Source organism: Takifugu flavidus, chromosome 1, assembly GCF_003711565.1.
Source record: "Takifugu flavidus isolate HTHZ2018 chromosome 1, ASM371156v2, whole genome shotgun sequence".
NCBI lineage: Eukaryota > Metazoa > Chordata > Actinopteri > Tetraodontiformes > Tetraodontidae > Takifugu > Takifugu flavidus.
In genome coordinates, this window is record NC_079520.1 from 1,317,516 (window position 1) to 1,337,033 (window position 19,518).

Here is a 19,518-nt window from a genome sequence, read left to right on the forward strand (position 1 = left end):
GGGGGCATGGCTTCACGGCTGGTTTAATGTGATTAATGTGATGTGACTGACAGAGAACTCCCACTAATTCATCAAGATCTCAGCACGCCGCTCTCTTCAATAGTCTGCAACCCAGAAAAATGTAACGGGGTTGTTGGGGGGTGAGAAGAGTTGGGGGGGGGGGTTGTTAGGGGCTGATGGCAGCAACCTGTCTGATTCTTTTCTATATCAGGATTTCATATCCGCCTCGGGGGCTCGTAATGTAACAGTGGCTGCAGCTCATCTTAGCGTTTAAGGAGAGTCCATCCGCCCCCAAGCTGTGAGTCCCTCGTCTAAAACTGGATTTCTAACTGGCTAAAAATAAACCCAGTTGACTCTCAGAGTTCACACACGGCGACGGGTGACATCGCCTTGTGTGAACTCTTCAACATTTCTAAATATTTGCTCTATGCTTTCATGATTGCAAACTTCCGTCTGTGGTCTCCTCTGTCTCCTCGCCTTTTCACAAAGTTCACAAACAGAGGAACCGTATCTGAGCGTCCTCTGGAACACATTAGGAAGAGTCTCTTGTGGGGTGACAGTAAATTTTAAAATTGCAGATTGCACTTATGTTCTGTTTGGTGCACTTTGTGGAGTCAGGCATCTTCTGCACAAACCCACAAACCGGGAGAGACGGTCACCATGCCAGCATGTTTGACCAGCTAATTAGTATCTGAAATCCAGTCTTCCGTTCCCAGAACCTCAACGACGATGCAGCGGATGCAAAAAGCAGGTCGCCCGCTCTTTCCGCAAACCGTATTTATGCTTTTTGGGAAGTTGTCGGGGGGAGAAATTGCAGCACTGAAAAGCTGAAATATGCCCAAGGTTTTTGTGTGGCAGAGCCGCGGCCTCCACCGCCCCTGTACACAAACAGATGTGGTCACGCTCACCCGGCAATCAGCCCGTTCAAGGACCACAGCCCCACAACGCGGAATGTGTTGATTAAATACAGTTTACAGATCATCCCTTTTGGGTTGATGTTTCTTTTCCCTCCATTGTTTTGGTTTGGCAAAGCGAAGAATGGGGGATGAGAATTGAGGGTGGGAGGTAAGGGGCCATGCTTCGACCAGTCAGGCGATTGGTTGTCGGTGGTTTTGACAGGCATGCTGTTATCCTGTGTTTTTGCTCTTTAGCTGCAGCCTGCGGCTCATCGGCCCAGCTAATGTTTGACTTTGGGTGCTTCTTAGACTTGCAGCCAGGAATGTGCTGCTCAAAAGACAAGAGAGCCATCCGTCAGACGGCTGCAAATCAATAGACTGAAGATTTCACGGTTTATTGTGCGGTCTCAAAGTCATTTTCTTGCACTTTAAAAACACTCAGTGGAATTTGGCAGCAATGAATAATTACTGTCTGCCTAATCTTCCCTCATTTTAGTATATTATCCCATCATCGGCGTGCCACCCCCTCCTTTTTAGCCAGTCTTTGCTCTGTTGGATACAGTATCAAGTTGTCTAAATCCTCAGTACCCTCAACAGGAACCAAAAACCACTACGGCAGGATCTTAGCTCATCCGCTGTGGGACCGTGATCCATCTTGATCATGTCGGCTGCACAGAAGCCCAGAGGGGAGAGTGTCCCGTCATAATTCATCCCACCTCACGGCAATAGGGACCAACACTTTTTGGGCTGCTAGGAAGAAGAAGAGGAAGTTTAAAAATGGATAGTGTGGTTTAAATGGATGGACCAGGTCACCTCTGGTCCCTCCTCCTGTCTCTGATCAGGAATATGCAGCGGTGCTGATGGGTATAAGATCTGGAATTGCTAAATCAGATCAACTCTGATTTTAGGATGAAAGTGACTTGTTTGGTCCTGATGTTGGCCTTTATTACACCCAAGTGTAGAAAATAAGATGAGCAGTAATTACACCACGCTCTGCCCCTGCCTGCAATCAAACATACATGCGCTGTGGAATGCACTGACTCACAGGGTCGCTCATATTCTCAACAAGCTGTGCCATGTCCAAATCACTTTTTCTCACAGCATAGCCTTAACAATGGGACAACAGAGAGAGCGTGTAATCACAGTAGACAACTCGCACAAAAACAGCAATTACCTTGTTGAAAGTGTGTCATCTACTGACTCGCATTGGCATCCTATCCTGCATCAATCCCTTTTACTCCACAATCACTCATCCTTCCGCACACCTGCCTCTTTTATTCAAGTCTACAAAGTTGACATTTTGGACCTTTCAGTGTATTTCTAAATGGTATTCAGCCAAAGAGTTGTAGTATGATGGGAGTCTCTAGATGGTAGTGCTGATGAAGACATGGCTGAGGCCTCTGGAAAACACAAAGTCTTCAAGTAACATCTTGTCAGAAAAGGGTGGATCCACGAGGCATCAGTAATCATACCTGCCAGGTGGGACAGTTATTTGCAGCCTCCTGTCAGGCGACACCACAAATTTCACCTTATTAGCAGGGCCTCAAACCCACTCCTGGTTATTTTGAGTGATTTACTGGAGCTGGAGTGAGATGTGTGTCGAGCCACTGGTCCGTTGATGGTAATCGGTCCAAAGTCTACTATTGCAAACTGGTTTAAGAGAATTGTTGGCATTTTTCTGAATGAGGAGCGTGTTTTTGCACCACAAAGCAGACGGGTGATCTTGCAGTGCCTATTCGGAGTGAGAGAACACATTCGGAGCGGCTCTTTTGTGCCTCACCTGGATAAAGGGTCGCGCTTTTCCCATTAGATTCTTTGGGACCTGAGGGAAAAGAAGCTTTTGGTGGATCCCCACATTAGCATTAGCTTCGGCAGAGTTTAGATCTTACGTCAAGTGCTTCAGTCTGTGCCAGTATTTAGTAGTAAGTATAACCTACTTGTTCCATTTGGCTGTAGTTAATCCACTGTGACATCCTCACCTGCTCAGGTGTTTTTAATATCCGTCCAGGAAACATATTAAACTTGTCAAATTATGTTTTAGCTGCAGATAAAACACCGTGAAGACCAGAAAGTGATTGCATTAAGGAACATTTTGATTGGAAAGAGAGCAGCACTGTTGCAGGCTTACCCAGGTATCCCTCAGTGAAGCACTAATCTGTAGAGGTGCTGCCAGCGTCTCTGTGTGCTGCTTAGAGGCGGTCTGATGCAAGCGTGTTTTTGTGTATGGAGCGTCTGTTTCTTCTCACTTCTCCTCTCCTGGCCAGAACAGTGGGCCCTTTATGGATGCTTGTAGGGGGGAGCAGGCCTGATGGCAGATAGTTGGCCCTCAGACAAGGCTAGCAGTCTGCAGGCACTTACTGGAAATGGAACAAGGGCCGAGGCCCTCTGTAGGATGGCTTGGTAGGAGTCGGTCAGCAGAGTCCGCCAGCAGGTTGCTGTCTGCAGACCTGGGTAGGTTGGCAAGGGAGCCACTCTTGCTAGAGCCACCTACTGTCACCCAGTGTGGCTGCAAGACCAGCGTTAAAAATGTGGCACCTATTTGGAGTCTTTCAGAGATGTTAATGCCAAAATAAAATAGAAATGGACCCAGATGTCAAGAGGCTGACATCTGGAAGGTAATCAGCAGAACTTGTTTTGAGTCATTGCATGTGGTGAGTGACTGAAGAAAATATGTTTGAGCTCTGATTCATATGAGGATTCTTGGTTTAACTATGTTAAACTACCTCTACTTCTCTGGCTACTTGATCCTTTCATTGGGGATATCAGAGCAGTGCATTCAAAAAGTTTTACTTCCCTTTATCTCCTCAGTCCACTGGTCCAAACAGCCCTACGGCCTAAAATGTGGGCAGGTTATACATTTGGGAGTCGACCTCTGAAAGAGACTTCCACGCCGGTGGGTAAATGTTGACACCTGAATAGACACAGGATTTAAAAAAACCTGTGCTAGCTACAGTCTTTTGGGTGTGTTTTTACACTTCTGTTCTCTGCTGCTTCTGAGTGTTAGAAATAGATACAAACCACAAGAGAGACAGGCTGGGCAGTGTTCCATCCACTCTTGATCAGATTTGTTGGGGAGAACAGGCAGGGAGCTAATCAACACTCACTCGCTGTATTACTGCCTCATCCTCTGAGTTCTGACAGTACTGAAGGGGGGACATCCTTCTCACCTTGTTCTCATCGTTAGCATCAGTTATCTTCTGAGAGGTCTCTTATTGCCTTAGTATATACATAACAAATCCAGGTGAAGCTAAAAGGGTTAAGGCAGGGTTACCCAGACACAGTCCAGCTGGGATTTCTGTCCTACCCGGTGAACAAGCTTTCACATGGGATTCCACTTTGGAAGTGTTTTTTGCCTGGTAAGACAGAAAACCTGGCTGGATTATGAGGACAGGGCCTGGACACCCCTAGGTTATGGTGTTGTGTGTGTGATTGTGTGTGTGAGTGTATTTTGTTTGAGGCTTGAATGTCATAGTTTTGGACTTCCTTTAAGACTTAATATAAATATGTGAGTTTTACAGAGAATATCTTGGTTCCCTGTGTTCCATAAACTCTTTGTAAGGTGCACAGACACGATGTGTACACAGCACACAGCCAAGGATTAAAACCACACATGTAAACAGGCAGCCGTGTTAAAAACACCCGTTCAACTGTAAAAGTGTCAACTTTAAAGCCTTTGCTGCGAGGCTGTCGTAAAGGCAGCTTTAGCCCAGCGGTTGTGGTGCACGCTGGTGTCAGTGTGGTAATTTTTCTCACTTTTACTGCTCAAATGTTCAAATGAAAGTGGAAGAAAGATGTGTACATGGTTCTGTTGTTGACAGGAAACAGCACTACCTACTGAGCTACTCACGGTACTCATACTCTTTGTATCAGGCTGGTGTTTACGTGCACTCCTGACCGTGCATGGAGTCAACTTTCTACTCATTTCTGCACCCACTTTTTTCTTATTCAAGGGGCCCTTTAATACACCAAACTGTCTCCTTATACATATGTAACGTTCTTAAATACATTGTGTTCTTTATCGTATGTGTTTACATCACCTGGCCTTTACAACCTGGACCTTGGGACACAGACTCACATCCAAGATTCCCATCAGGAAATATGCAGACAAACCAGAAGATCAGCTCAGCCAGCCACATTTCTGCTGATGACCCACAAGAGGAATAAGAAACACAAAATGCTAAATGTGTCTGGAAACAGAAAATAAATCACTGCCTATTTACACAACCAGAGTAGTTATTTCCTATCATTCGTTTACATTTTAACCAGATCATTCGGTCTTCGCCTTGTAAGTCGTCCTCCTTCTTGATGCCCTCAGTGACAGGTGCAACAGGTCGCTCCATCAGAACCAGAGCATACGAGGTCACCGTAACCACGCGGTGTGCTGCTAGCTGAGCTGGGTTTGGGCCCAACACTCATTTGTCTGTTTCTGATGCTGCCTGTTACCTGCCAGATTTGACTATTTTACCTCTCAGCCTGGTGCGATCTGGGGGATTTGGGAGAATCTTAGACAAGACGGCTTTTTTCCCCCCAAAGGTGTTGTGGGCATCTACTTGAAGTTGTGAGAAGCAAGCTGGCAGCTTTCATCATACACCTCAGGATACATCTTGGTGGAGACCTTGTAGATCTGCCCGCCCAATCAGACATACAGACAGAATATGTCTCCTGGTTTAGCTTTGCAGTGGAAAACCCTGGGTCTCAACTTGTCTTTAGCTTAAGGGCCTAATAAAAGAAGGGGAACAAAAGGGGATTATTTTGTATTAGCTGTAGGACTGGGGAGGGGAAAGGGTGTAAGTGGATTGAGATGGCAGACACTTTTGTGGAAGTTGAGGCTTGTTTATGAGCATACCAGTGAAGATCACACTCAATGATAAGTTAGTGTCAAGTAATTAAACTCGTGCAGGTTTTCTTCACACACCCCTGTCCTTCACACCATCACACTCATCTGTTTTTTTACTCTCTTTTGCAGACCTCCAGGACTGACAGGAAGTCCAGTAATCTCAGATATTTCCCTCATCCGTCTTTCACCTCACGCAGCCCCCGGATCAGGGGAATCACCATTTAGCCCTCCGCATCCCTACATGAGCCCCCACATGGAACACTACCTGCGCTCAGTCCACAGCAGCCCCACCCTCTCGATGATCTCAGCAGCCCGGGGACTCAGCCCCGCTGAGGGTAAGATATGGACCAGAATGTTACGGTAGACGTTGCTGTGATGCTTCATATTCTGACATCTCATCAACATCTGTACGCAGCTTCCTGAACAACTGATTACAAAGTTTTAAAGCAGCCTCTCAGTGCTCTTCAGTGTGGAGATGCAGATATCAGAAAACTACATGCTGCCTTTCAATAAATCCTCATTTATGCCACACAGTGTGTTCAATACACCACAAGTGTGATGTGGAAAAGGTCTCAAAGCATTAAGGAAGTCAGATTAGAGTTGAGTGGGTTTAGAATTTATGTATCCTGCTCACCATAAACCAGCTCTGTCTGCCTGGCTGCAGCTCACAGTTTACACAGTTGGTTGTTTAACCAACAGTGATAATTAGTCTTGCACCTTATATGTTCCCCTACATAAGGCACACCTTTCATCGAGCATGTTCAGGTGCTTTGCGTGTGTGTACACGTTGGTGATTTGCTGGTGTATCATGGGTACACTTTGCGGTTAATGCGAGTTCTCCTCGCTTGTAGCTTTGTTTGGGCTGGAGAAACCATGGAAATTAGCACAGGCACGAGCACACGGCGCCCCAAGCTATTGAGTTCACGCGATGACAGACTGGTACTCGCTGCCGCTGTTCAAAACAAGTTGGAAGAAGTAGGGAGCCTCAGATCTGCGTGGTGATGCAGTATTGACACGCATGGCTGGCAGCACTGTGTGTTTGAAGGGGAGTACTGTAAAGCAGATGCTGACAAAGAGTCACTATGGCAGCAAATTAAAGAAATTGTATATGCAGGACATGTATAAAATCTGTGCAACCAGGATAGAGTGGCGTGAACCTTAGCTTTTGAGCTTCATCATCAACATCATCGCAACCACTAGTGTAACACTGGAACACATAGATACATATTTGTGAACTCAAACAGTCCAATTTCTATGATTCAACTACCAGACTTACATAGATACATGGTTGGCGCCTGGTAAGACAGTGTGGCAGCCATGGAGGAAGCAGAAGAACGTGTCTCAGCTGTGGCCTAGCAGGTTCTGGTGGATCCAGCGGCAGCGAGTACCAGTCTGTCATCGCGTGAACTCAATATCTGAGTCTGATGGAAACATGAGGGAGACTTTGGGTCGGGACCACAGGAAGCAAACTATCCACAGTCTCCCTCATGTTTCCATCAGACTGAGCAAGAACTGTAGAGGTGAGCAACTACAGGTGGATGGTGGAGAGCACGCTGCAGAAGAAGGACACCAAAGAGACGTGTGGAGCAGGATAAAAACAGTTCTGGCCTGTGGTAGAGCCAACCAGCTCAAACTGTTTCAACAGGTTCAACACTTCCACCTCATGATGAATGATTCCAGACTGGTAGCCCCCACTTCCTACCTGATGAAGACTCTGGAGAGACTAGTTCTTTGCCATGTGAGGCAGGTGACACATTCCCGGACCCCCTTCAGTTTGCTTACCTGGAGTGCAATGGTGTTGAAGATGCTCATTCCCACCTGGATGAACCTAGTGGTTACATGAGAGCAATGTTCTTCTCTAGTACCTTCACCACCATCAGGTCAGATATTCTGGGAAGCAATCCTTAGGGATGTGGTTGGATTACTCTCTTACTAGATACTGGACTACCTGAGGGAATGGCTGGACTACCTGATCCCTGCTGGGATCAGTAAAGTGATCTTACATGACTGCACCGATGCAGGTGTTGGATTATTCTACATCGCTATTATGTTTTCTGAATGTGCAACTTCATTCTATTCACTTGCCTTCCCGTTCCCACCTTCCCGCTTCCCACTCTGTCTGACGCCATCATTCCCTTGAGACGTTTTCTCATAACCTCACAGACGTCAGATGTTATCGGTCCAGCTCTTCACCTCTTGGGGTTACTGGCCTGGTTTGAAACTCTTTGCAAGAACGTTTCTCATTTTGTTCCTTGTGCTTTTGCTGCAGTGAGCCACGAACACCTGAAGGAGCGTACCCTCTTCAGTCTCCCCCCTCCGCCGCCGGGAGCCAACCCTACTGAGTACTACCACCTCATGGCCAGCCAGCGAAGCCCATACGGCGACCTGCTGATGCAGAGCGGAGCGGCGGCAGCTGCAGCAGCTGCGGCGGCAGCGGCTCATCTGCCAGATTACATCAGCCCTGTAGATGGTGAGGATGTTTTCTTTTGGATCTTAGAAATCCCCAGGAGGAGTTTTTCATGCAGAAATGCAAAACTTGCCATGTAATGCAACGTGTAACAGTAAGATGCCTGCTCGTAAAACTCCTGCACATCTTTCATGTCGGGTAACAGAGTAACAGCCAGACTTAACAGCCATGTTGGACTTTGTTCTCAAGAGCAGACACGTCCATCCCATGCTCCTATTCTTCCCCTCTAGGGAAGAGCTTCCCACATCAAAGCTAGCGGTGCTTTTATGAATTAACATTTGGTTGAGGCTGCATTACAAATAAGATCCTAAAAGCTAAAATCTCATTAAAAAACTTAGTAGTCTCATTCTGGCGGTGCTTCAGGTGCGTCTGTGTAGTTTTACAAGAGAGTTCCAGTAAAACAAGAGAATCCGGACCGCGAGTCTGTGTTGCAGGCAGGATGAACCTCACTGGTCGGCCAGTTAATGGCTGCAACCAGGCAGCTTCACCCTGAATCGCCTTCAACAGGCAGGAAAAGCTCCCAACTTGAGGCGTGTCCGCACACAGACTCACAGAGGTCGGCCTGTTCTTTTCAGCCAGACAGAACTCTATCAAGGTGACGGCCGTGCAAACGGGCATCAGAACAGACGTTTGGGTTTCTGCTGCAGGACGCATCCAAGAAACCTTCAGCCCCAATGAATGGGTGATAGAGAGAGCACAGGGTGGAAAACTGTCCGTGAAAGTCGGCCTGATATCAAAACTCCCCTTGGCCACGCTCTCCTGAGTGACCTCCAGCAGTTCTTCCTTTCATCCTCTCCACCCACGTACAAGTGTAAATATAATAAAGCAAGCTGACTATAAAGAGTCAGTTGTAAATAAAATTCCCCCACCTTAATCAACAATGGCAGCAAAGCTCCAGCATGTCAGCGACTCTGCGCTTGCTAACAAATGCGTCCTCACACTCGGGTAGGAAAGCCAACCCTGATTGGGTCAGATACACGATGGCTCGCTGTCTAATCTTCTAAATTGGTCCAATCACTTAGCCAAACACAGCAGTGCTGCGAGTGAAGGGTGCCCATGCAGAGACCACCTCGCTCTCCCCCCCCTTTAACCACCTCAGTGACCCGCTGCTCTGCTTTGCCCACATTTGTTTGGCGAAGCTGTTTGCTCAAACATCCAGGCCCCTCCGCATGCTCCTTCAACAGAATTCACACTTGCTGCCACCATCTTAGCAGCTTTTATGTAGTGTTCCACCCTGTGGGGAGTGATGTGGTAGATTTGGGCCACTCTGCCAGTCTGGGGGCTCTTCCACTGTGGCCGACACGTACAGAGCCCATATTGACCGAAGCGGCTGGCTAATGGTCATCGCGGGCAGGCATGGCCCGAATCAAAGAACTCATTTACAGGAGGGGGAGGACGTTTCATTCCTTACTGTTAGTTTTGGATGGCACTGCAGAAGAAAACAGGAATTAAAATCAATTTCTGCACTAATATTCAGCAGACCCACCGCAAAACTGGGAGCCCTCGATGACCCCCCCCCCCCCCCCCCCATTACTGATGTTTCCCCTGCAGATAGTGAAGGTTTTTATGGTTGAGTCAGGAAAAAGCTGCTGCTGTTGTACAAGTATCAATGGATACAAACACTTTTATATAAATCTTTATTTGGGACATTTAGATGCACAGAATAAAATATGTGTTCAGCCAAAACTAAAAAAAAAAAAAAAGGCTACACAGTCACAGATCATTCCTAATTCTATTTAGTGCAAAAACTTTTAAGAATAACTTGTTTCAAACCAGAAAAAGCTTGAAATGATATTACAGCTGCTGATGCAGTGGGGGCCGTTAAGGTGGAGGCAGCCATGAAGTGGGAGCCTTCAATCTCACCTGGGGCCTCAGCTCTTTTGCAGGTTTTGCGTTATTTTTATGAGAAAAGACGACATGACCTACGAGGCACTCGCGAACAGAACCCCCAGTCCAGCCAGGGCTTCAGGAGGAGGTCCTGGGCAGGATGCACTGACCCAGCAATCAAGATATCAGGTCAATCAGAAATGCTGAGAAGAAGAAATACGGAGCTGAGAAGCTGCTGGTTTCTCCCCATAACCACATTTTAAATGAAATCTTTTGCTGTAGTCATCCAGCGAGCAACTCTCGAGCAATGTTTATCTTTAAAATGATCTTGAACTGCAAAATTTGGACCAATTCTGGAGACATGGAATGGACCAGAAGCTGCACTCGGTCATTTTCCCACGCTGCTTCAGTTTAGGAGCCTTTTCCATCTGAAAAGCACCAGAAACCACGAATGTTGGTCTTCCACTCCCCCAGTTGACAGCATAATGGAGTGGATTTGTAGACAAACAGTTGAAGGCTGCCCTGAAATGTGAAGCTGCTTCTGTCTCCACCGTTATTTCCAGACATTAATCACCCTCCTTATCTGGCTAAAATGAGGAAAAGATTTCCCGCTCAGATGACTCCATCTATGAAATCCCAGAGCAGCGTTCAGGGGGTTTGTGAATCACATGTGTCTCTGACCTGTTCGGAGAACTTGGAATTTAGCTAATTTATGGAAGATGCTGCCTCCCAAATGCAGCAGAAAGCTCCGACACGCGTCCAAATAGCGGCGCTGGGGAGACCACTCGCCCCACTCGACCCCCTGCACGTGTCATTTGTCATTTGCATCCTTCATACTGGCGAAAAACACGACTTCCACGATTCCCAACCACGTTTCCACACGATTGGCATCAGCAGGGTTTCGCTGCCACTAACATAACTGAAGTCACATTGTGGAGCCTCACACTGGGAGGCATTCAGGAGCCTGTTTGTGTACGAGTGAGTCGGTATGTAAGGGCTGGGTGGGCAGAGAAATATCAGAAGCTCCCACGACAAAAGCAGCTGCCAAAGTAAACCTGCCCCCATGAATAAAAAAGATTTTAGTGTTAATACAGCAGAGAGAGATAGATGTGTGTACCGATGTAGTGGGGAGGGGTTCTTCCCCCACACTGCATACACAAACACTTAACTATATGCTGGTTCACGAGCACACGGCTGGAAGTGTGTGCAAAAACACACGCTGGCAAACACAACGGTGGCTTTGGGATGGACACTGGGGGCTCATAGATGATCCTGCGCGAGCGCCCTTCGCTAATAAAATTCACAGTGTTCGTATTACTGAGATTTAGCAGGGAAAATAAACATTTCCCACTCGGTCCGCGCTGGCTGGAGACGTGGAGGCCTGGGGCCCTGCTGGCACCGGCCCCAGCTGCGGTGCGCCGGTGGTGGGGGTTTACCCAGCAGCCTCAGCCTCCCGCTCTCCATCTCGGAGAGCCGACTTTACTGAGGCCTGCGTCCCCCAGACAAGGTCAGGTTTGACAAGCCGCAGATTATCCACTGAGGCAAATGCTTGGAATACAGGGTTTCCCTTTCAACACACCCTGATTTCAAGCTTATTAGAGGACAGTTAAGAATTCTAAAGCCAGAATCACAGCAGGGGAATAACACTGAACAGGCCTCACTGAGCCGAACATGTCGGTTCTTTGTTAAACCTCCCCTGTTCTGCATCAGGTTTTTTTTTTTTAATTATTGGCATCCCCAATTATTCATCCCCAAACTGTGATTGACGGCTCTGCGGCTCCACATCAGTAAGTTTGTAAGAGGGAATTACAAAGTTAATGTTAATGACTCTTTTTGGCCTTTGGTGCAGGTTGATTTATTATGTTTTTGGGATAGTTTGTTGGAGATTTGCCCTTCACGACGGTTTGAAGACTTAATTGTTGGGTATGCAGGACGCTGCTGGTCTGTAAATCCAGTTATTTATTCAGGTATCCACTTCTTGTCTTGAATAATGCAGTTGAATATCTCCGTTCTGCCATTACGTCTGTTAACCCCGGAACAGTGTTTGGTTTTCATTGTCTGACGTACCCTACAAACATTTCTCATCTACTGTATGACACCATGCCAGTAATAGTCTAACTAGCCTTGGTCATCCACACACTTAGATCCCATTCCCAGAACTGGTCATGCATCACATCATCTCACATAAATATTCAAACCACATGCAACAATCTGCATGTGTGCTCAGTCTTCTGGATTTTATTGTCTTGATCAGAGCAGACGGCGTCGCTAAACTCAGGCCCATTTTTAGGCCAGACGTGGTTTGTTCACAAATATGGGGGTGTGGGGATGGATGGCTGCTTATCGTTGGCTTCTATTTATGATTAGACTTCCTGTAGCGGTGGTGATGTCTCCACAAGTTGAGAAGGGTCCGGAGGACTCGCAGACAAGTGGAAAAGACATCCTTGGTTGGCTCCATCCCAGCCCGTAGCGCTGCCGGCAGAGGTGCGCTCGCACCAAATGGGACCGAAAGCGAGTGGATTAGCAAAACCCTCCAATTAAAGTGTTTTCATTTTCAGCAAAGCCATTTGGGTTACAACAGCACAGTCAAATGCTTAAAATAATCACACACATGCTTTTTGCTTTACTGTATCGACGTGCACTGGCGACTCTGTAATTATGACTCTCTATATAAATCCAGAGCCCACAATTACAAGCAGCCCACAGCGCAGCCACACACCCGCGTCTATTCGCTCTCTGCACGCTGCCGTGCCACCGCGGCCTGTGCAACATCTGTTTTCTCACTCCCCCCCCACACCGGAACCTGCTCACCCTTTCAATTATACCCACCACCCATAAAGAGAGCTTTGGCTCTCCCTCTCTTTCTCTGTGTGAGTCTTTATTAGCTGCAGGTAATATTGGTGCAGATCAATAAGACTCAATGTTGTGTTTAAGTATTGTTGCCGGAGGTTTTGAGAATTCTTCAGAGGTGAAGTCAAAGGCGGGGCTGGAGGAGGCGGGGCAGGCGCCAGGCCACTAGATGGAGTGTATTATATGTGAGGAACATGAATACACACATTTCCCTTTCCTCACTGCATCAACGGCTAAAAAAGGAAAGACAAACCTTCAGTCTTGAGTCGAAGGGTTTTGGGAACCAAATGTCCTTCCTCAAACGCACGGACGGATCCTTCGCCTCCTCCATCGCCTCCCCCGATACTTTAGATGACAACTGCATAATCTGGTGAGGTTCTAAAGTGTCAGACAGCTGTAATCATTTTCCAGCTCAAACTCCAGCTCTGCCTGCTGGAGCCGCTAAACCATGACATGATGTCATCAGTAGAAGATGGGAGTGTGCAATTTTAGACCTTTTCTTTGTGTTGCAAAGTGTTAAAATTCATCAAAACAACTATTAAATGCTGACAACTTATTTTATGGAAGATTATGCCGGTATTTTTTTACCCTTAGATCAGTTTTCACTAACTAGGGGAACTAAAATCAGCTAAAACCAGGCAGTTGTTATCAAGGTCTCACACTCCTCTATAATCTCCATCAGTTTATTCCAACCTCAGTCTCACAAATTCCTCAGAAGGGCCGAGGAGCCTCCTAACCAAACGCACGTGCTTTATGATTTGGCGCCCTCCGATTGTAGCCGTTTTGGAAGTCAGATCCTGGTTTATGGCTGTTGGTCTGGGGCTGGATTACCCAGGTGCCTGGTTTCATTTGGCCTGAGACTGGGAGATTAGTTTCAGACCGACAGCAGTGGAGCTGACGTGCAGCCACGTGTGCTGAGGTGAGTTGTGATCTGCTCGTTACCAGTTTCCGGCCTCTCGCACCTCCGATAATGTCTGCTGTGAGACATAATCACACACGCTGAGCAGCACCTGTCGGACCCAAACGAGTGATTCGAAATCAGAATTGAAGTAAAACACAACCCGTGTGTACGTGTGGAAACCACAAGGCCTTCTCCAGCAGTTCATGGGAAAGTACACTGCTCTTTTCTAAATGGGTAAGAAAATAAGGGGAAAGAGGCCACAAACCCTGCCTACCTCTTTGAGGCTGCCTTGTTCTTTTTATTTTAATTGTATTCTGAGATCAATTTGTTTAAATTGCCTCCATTTAACTTGCCCAGTCCGGCGGACTGAAAGAGATTATTATCAAGGTAATTACTGAGAATGATTGAGGGAGCAATTCATTATGTATAGGAGGATGTGAATGATAAAAAGGTGTGTGTGTGTGTGTGTGTGTGTGTGTGTGTGTGTGTGTGTGTGTGTGTGTGTGTGTGATACACAAGATAGAGGGGAGATATTACGGCTTTGACCTCTGGTCAACTGGTCAAGGCTTTAATCTTAACTGGTCTGTAAAAAAATGTGTTTTTTTTATTCAGCAGGACAAGAAACGTCAGCGTTAGATGCTGGAGGTTCTGGCAGGAAAAAGGGTCCGACCCACTTCATGTTTTTACTGGTCAATTAGAAACTCCCTCAGCTCCTCCAGACACAAGCCATCGATGTCTCGGTACTAGAAAACCTCAGATCAGCCTGTAGACAGCAATAAATCTGGAATCCACCGTTCCAGTCGCAGATCCCACAGAGGAGCCAGACAATCAAAACAAACGACAAAGCAGAACTGGGACAAACTGACTTCCACTGGAGAAATGGGTCCTCACCTCTTCTCTAAACCCTTTATTGGACCTCTTTCTGCAGTATCGCGTTTCTCCAGCCCGCGGCTGACACCCCGGCTGAGCAGGAAGAGGGCGCTGTCCATCTCACCATTGTCTGACGCCAGCATCGACCTGCAGACCATGATCCGCACCTCGCCCAACTCGCTGGTCGCGTACATCAACAACTCTCGCTCCAGCTCAGCCGCCAGCAGCTCTTACGGGCACCTCTCAGTGGGTCCTGGAATCAGGTACAGTCTGAGGCTAAGGTGCCCAGCTGCATGCTACATTATGTGGGTTCAGTGGTTTGCAACAATTCCAGGTTTTCCAGTTGTTTTTGCAAAGTTCTAAAGCTTGAGCCTCCAGGTTCCTGGTGTTATTGTAGCGGTGGACTAGAAGGAGACACACCCATGTTAGCAGTGTTCGACAGCAATAACGGAACACATCAAAGCACCATTGCAGCATTCCTAGAAGGACTGGTGGTATTTGTTAGTGTCCCTCGTTTCTACAGCGTTCTGTGTCTGTGGTTGCCGCCATTTAGAACACGAGGAACACATTTCCAAAAACACAAGCTGATTCTGGAATGCTTACGAACAGCTTCTATAAAGCACTGGTGTTTAACTGCATGACAATGTTGCCTAAATGTGCAGTCAAAATACACTGGAAATAAAGTCATAATAAAAGACCAACATCCCCAAATTATAATGCTCTAGTGAGTTGTTTGCTTTCTCTACAGTACATTTGATTTACTATGACAGAGCTGGTAGCACAAAAAAGGCTTAAAACAGCAAGGCTAGGTGCTACATGCTACATGCTACAGGCTGCTCGTCTATCATCTCCTCATCTAGTATTGCTACTCAAGTGTTTTATTCAGTCAGAAGTTCCAAGATTTTCATACTTTGTTTCCTCTTTATCAGTCCCTCGTTCGGCTTCCCCCCCCACATCAACCCAGTAGCGTACCAGCAGCTCTTGTCCCAGCAGAGGGGTCTGAGTGCCTTCGGTCACACGCCTCCGCTGATTCAACCGTCGCCCTCCTCCTTTTCCACTCGGCAACACCCACTCTCTGCCTCAGCCATGTCCGCCGCCCTCAACAACTCCAACTCTGATGCAAACCAGGTAGGAAAACGGAAACGCCGCCGTTCTCTGGAGCGTTGCGCTGCAGCCTGTGCACGGAGCCAAGAGCTTGCACGTGATGAGAAGGGAAAACTGGTTTGACCCCCAGCGGTTGGCTGGATGTGCCTACACTGCAGGCTGTCAGCAGATGTGCCGCAGATGTTAATATAGGATGAAGAAACATTGTTGATAAAGTACTTCATTCAGTTTCTATGGTCTCCTTTCCAGAAATTTCATTACTGAGATATTTATTGGAAAAACCGTGTCAGGGCAGAAATATGCAGGAGGCGTCCTCGCAGTCCCATCTGTCTTGGGTCCGGCCGTCTCCTCGTCCGCTCTTTATCAGCTCTGTGTACACACCACCGACACTTCCACTGTAAACTTCCCACTTTCTGAATCACCCTCGCCCTGATATCGGCCGCCTCCTTTGTGAAACTTTGACTTCATTTCAAATGTGATCAGAACCATATTTCAGTCTTGGTGTGCAGCCAGTGGAATGAATCACTGAGGCCCCCAGGAACACTGTCGCATCTGGGTGGGATTAGCAGACCCCCCCCCCCATCTCAATGTTAAACCTACACATACTTTATATCCTCAAAAATGCAGGAGCTGCTTTATGTTTGGTTTCTTTTGTTTAATTGTGTTTCCATCAGAGCCGTTATGGGCCTGATGTGTCTCTACGTGGTTCCCGGGCCCAGATCAAAGCTCCCCATCAGCCCCCACCTCTGCAGCCCTCCCCTCCTCTGTAGTTTGGGTCGTCGCTCCTTTGCTTTTATAGTTTTCCTTTGCGGCTTTCGTGATCATAAAGCACTCTTAGCAGCAGGTCCGGTCTGACTAACGCAGCGCGGTGCCTGGTGCAACCAGGACTCACTATCACTGACGCCCACGACCTGATTCCTCTGTGGTGACGGCGTGGAATTTAGAGGTTTCATGTTTGGGGTGAATCACAGAAGGGTTACGGACTCTAATCACACCCATCTGAGTAATCAGAGGCTCTTTTTCATCCGTCTGTCAGAGTGCCAGTGGAGACCCAGCAGTGAGCAGCACGGTCAACCCGCTGACCACCAAGAGGTCAAAGGTTAAGACAGAAGCAGAAGGGCTGCTGCCCATTTCTCCATCTTCGCAGGTATGAAAGTTTTTCTGGAGAAAATGATTTCAAGATCAACACTGACCTTCAGGAACTTCTAACTGTCTCTTTATCAGCACCTTCATTCCTTAAATCTGGACAGTAATCACCACTTTACCTGCAGCTCTAATTGATTCTAAGTAGCAAACAAATTGCAGCTTTAATCACTGAGCAGAGGTGTTGTTGTGCATTAGGATGAAACATCAAGTCATTAGGATGAAGCTGATAAGATAAGAGATATGCAAAACAGAAAAGTACAGAAGACCTCATTTCCATATCGACTGCTGAATCAGCTCAGTGCTTTTGTCCACTTGCAGGACCACGGTGGGGGGATCTTGGACCTGAGTGAAGATCTGGATAAAGATGAGTGCAAGCAAGAGCCTGAAGCTGTGTATGAGACCAACTGCCACTGGGAGGGCTGCACCAAGGAGTATGAGACCCAGGATCAGCTGGTGCATGTAAGAGATGGCATATTGTTGAGAAATGTTGAGTTTTGCCAATCATAACCCATAAAGACCTCCTTAAAAACCAGTTCTGCTGTGAAAAGCAATCAATTCTACTTTGTGGAAGGTTAATAACAAGAGGCCGTAAAAACCTGTGTGTTTTTGTCAAGTTAAAAAGTTCAGTCTGTTACTCATTAAATCTGATTAAGTCTGCTGAGAAAACTGTCCGGTAACCGATCCCTTCCTGTCTGGGCTGACACGCGGGATGTTAATGAGCCTGCCAGCTCATGCCAATTTCAAGCCAAAGCCCTGCAGTTGTGGCTTCCATCCCCTCCAACCTTCAGCCCTGTGACCCCTGCCCCCTAACCTCGCCCTCCCCACGACACTCCCAACCCCTGCAGCCCAGAGGGCCCACCATAAATCCATCGTCATGCCAGAAGTTCTGGAATTCTGGAACCTCTTGCCCCCCCCCCTCCCTGTTTCCCAGCCAGTTTCTCTTCACTTTGACTGTCATCACAGAGCAGCACAAATCCAACTGTTGAACTTACTGAAAAAGTAAATTGCATGTGAAGACGGAATGATGTAGTTGTTAAAGACAATGTTTACACATATTTATTTACCTGGACCACATAAACACAATATCCTGGTGCAATAATCAATGTTTCATGGTCAATTTCCAATAAAAAAAAATAAAATTTGGGTTTAAAACCTGACATTATAGCCAGGAAATCTGAGTTCAATGTCTGAATTCTGGTCAATTCTGGCCCCTTTAAAACAGATCATTAAGTAATAAGTATAAATCTACACCTCTTTTGTAACTCTTTCCACCTGTTCCCTTTGGCTGCCACACACCTCCATACTGTCAGGATTAACAGTAGGACAAACCTGAAAAAAGACCCTTGTTTTCAACCTCCCTTCTCCCAGATTAGATTCCAGCAGAAGCTTCACCCACATAAGAGGAGCGTTGTGGGCTCGGTCGTCCTCGGGAGGTGGTTCCTTTGGGCGTGTGAATATTTACATGTGGGGCTTCTGGGATGAGTTTTGCAGTACGTCGGCACAAAATCTGACTTTGATAAATTGTGGTTGAAAGTCCTGCTCAGGAAAGCAGACTGGTGTTGGCGGGTTACCAAAACATCGGTGTCGTTGTTTTTGAGCTAAACTATTGATTTTGTCCATTTTAACTCCAACACATGTTCAGTTTTGGGCATCACACAGGAAACGGGCTTCCCCTCATCACAGTTACTTCCTGTTCCATCAGTCCAGAGGAGAATGGAAGATAAAGACTCTTCCTGATCAGTTTGGCTGGGATCTGAGGAAGTTCCTCCTCCTTGAGAAACACATGGAGCCTGAAAAAACACAGCGTTTTTATCGGTACCACGTCCTGTTGACAGACATGTAATAACTGTCGAGCGTAATGGCCAGCGCCATCATTCATGGTGTGTGTGAACCCTCCGAAGTGGCTGACTGACACGGACGTGAACGTACACGTCGCTTTAGAGGTTATCTCTTTGTTACCGCGCAGTGACGAGCGGCTCTAACTCTCTACACAGCACATCAACAACGACCACATCCACGGCGAGAAGAAGGAGTTCGTGTGTCGCTGGGAGGAATGTTCACGCGAGCAAAAGCCCTTCAAGGCCCAGTACATGCTGGTGGTCCACATGAGACGTCACACCGGGGAGAAGCCTCATAAATGCACAGTAAGGAGCTCTGCGACCTGCATTCGTCACTCTTGATCAGGTGTAACATGAGGACAGAAACACGTCCTCCTTTCTTTCCCCGTGCGGCCAGTACAATGAAAACATTCCTCCCGCTGTGCGAATCCACATTTTCTATCATTAATTTTGCATGACTTAACTAATACATGGCTGAAAACCTAAAAGAATGAAGGCATCGCTTGTGATCTTTGCCTCATTAGCATTCACACAGTAATCGTCCTTTCCTCAGAGAAAAAGTGATTTAAAAAAGTCCATGTTTCATTGATATTTTCAGTGTTGATAAATCATGGCCCTTTTTGTATTGAAGATCAAATCGAAGGCCTGTTTGCTCGCCTTCAAAGCCCTCTCATGAATGCATTAAAACAGATGACTTGTGAAAAGACAGAGCTAAGAGAGCTGATTGACGGCATGGGTGCGTAATTAGAATCTGCAGGCATGCAAAAGGGGCCGGGGAGCCT

The 19,518-nt window shown here is 47.0% G+C and overlaps 1 protein-coding gene across 1 annotated transcript in view; it reads left to right on the forward strand.

The window, feature by feature from the left end:
- The window catches only part of gli2a (GLI family zinc finger 2a), a 55,500-nt gene that overhangs the window by 29,586 nt on the left and 6,396 nt on the right, over positions 1-19,518 (forward strand). The window contains 7 exon segments of the mRNA XM_057041000.1: positions 5,863-6,068; positions 8,003-8,203; positions 14,707-14,911; positions 15,578-15,776; positions 16,789-16,899; positions 17,217-17,357; positions 18,893-19,042. Of these exon segments, the coding sequence (XP_056896980.1) occupies positions 5,863-6,068; positions 8,003-8,203; positions 14,707-14,911; positions 15,578-15,776; positions 16,789-16,899; positions 17,217-17,357; positions 18,893-19,042 (1,213 nt within the window).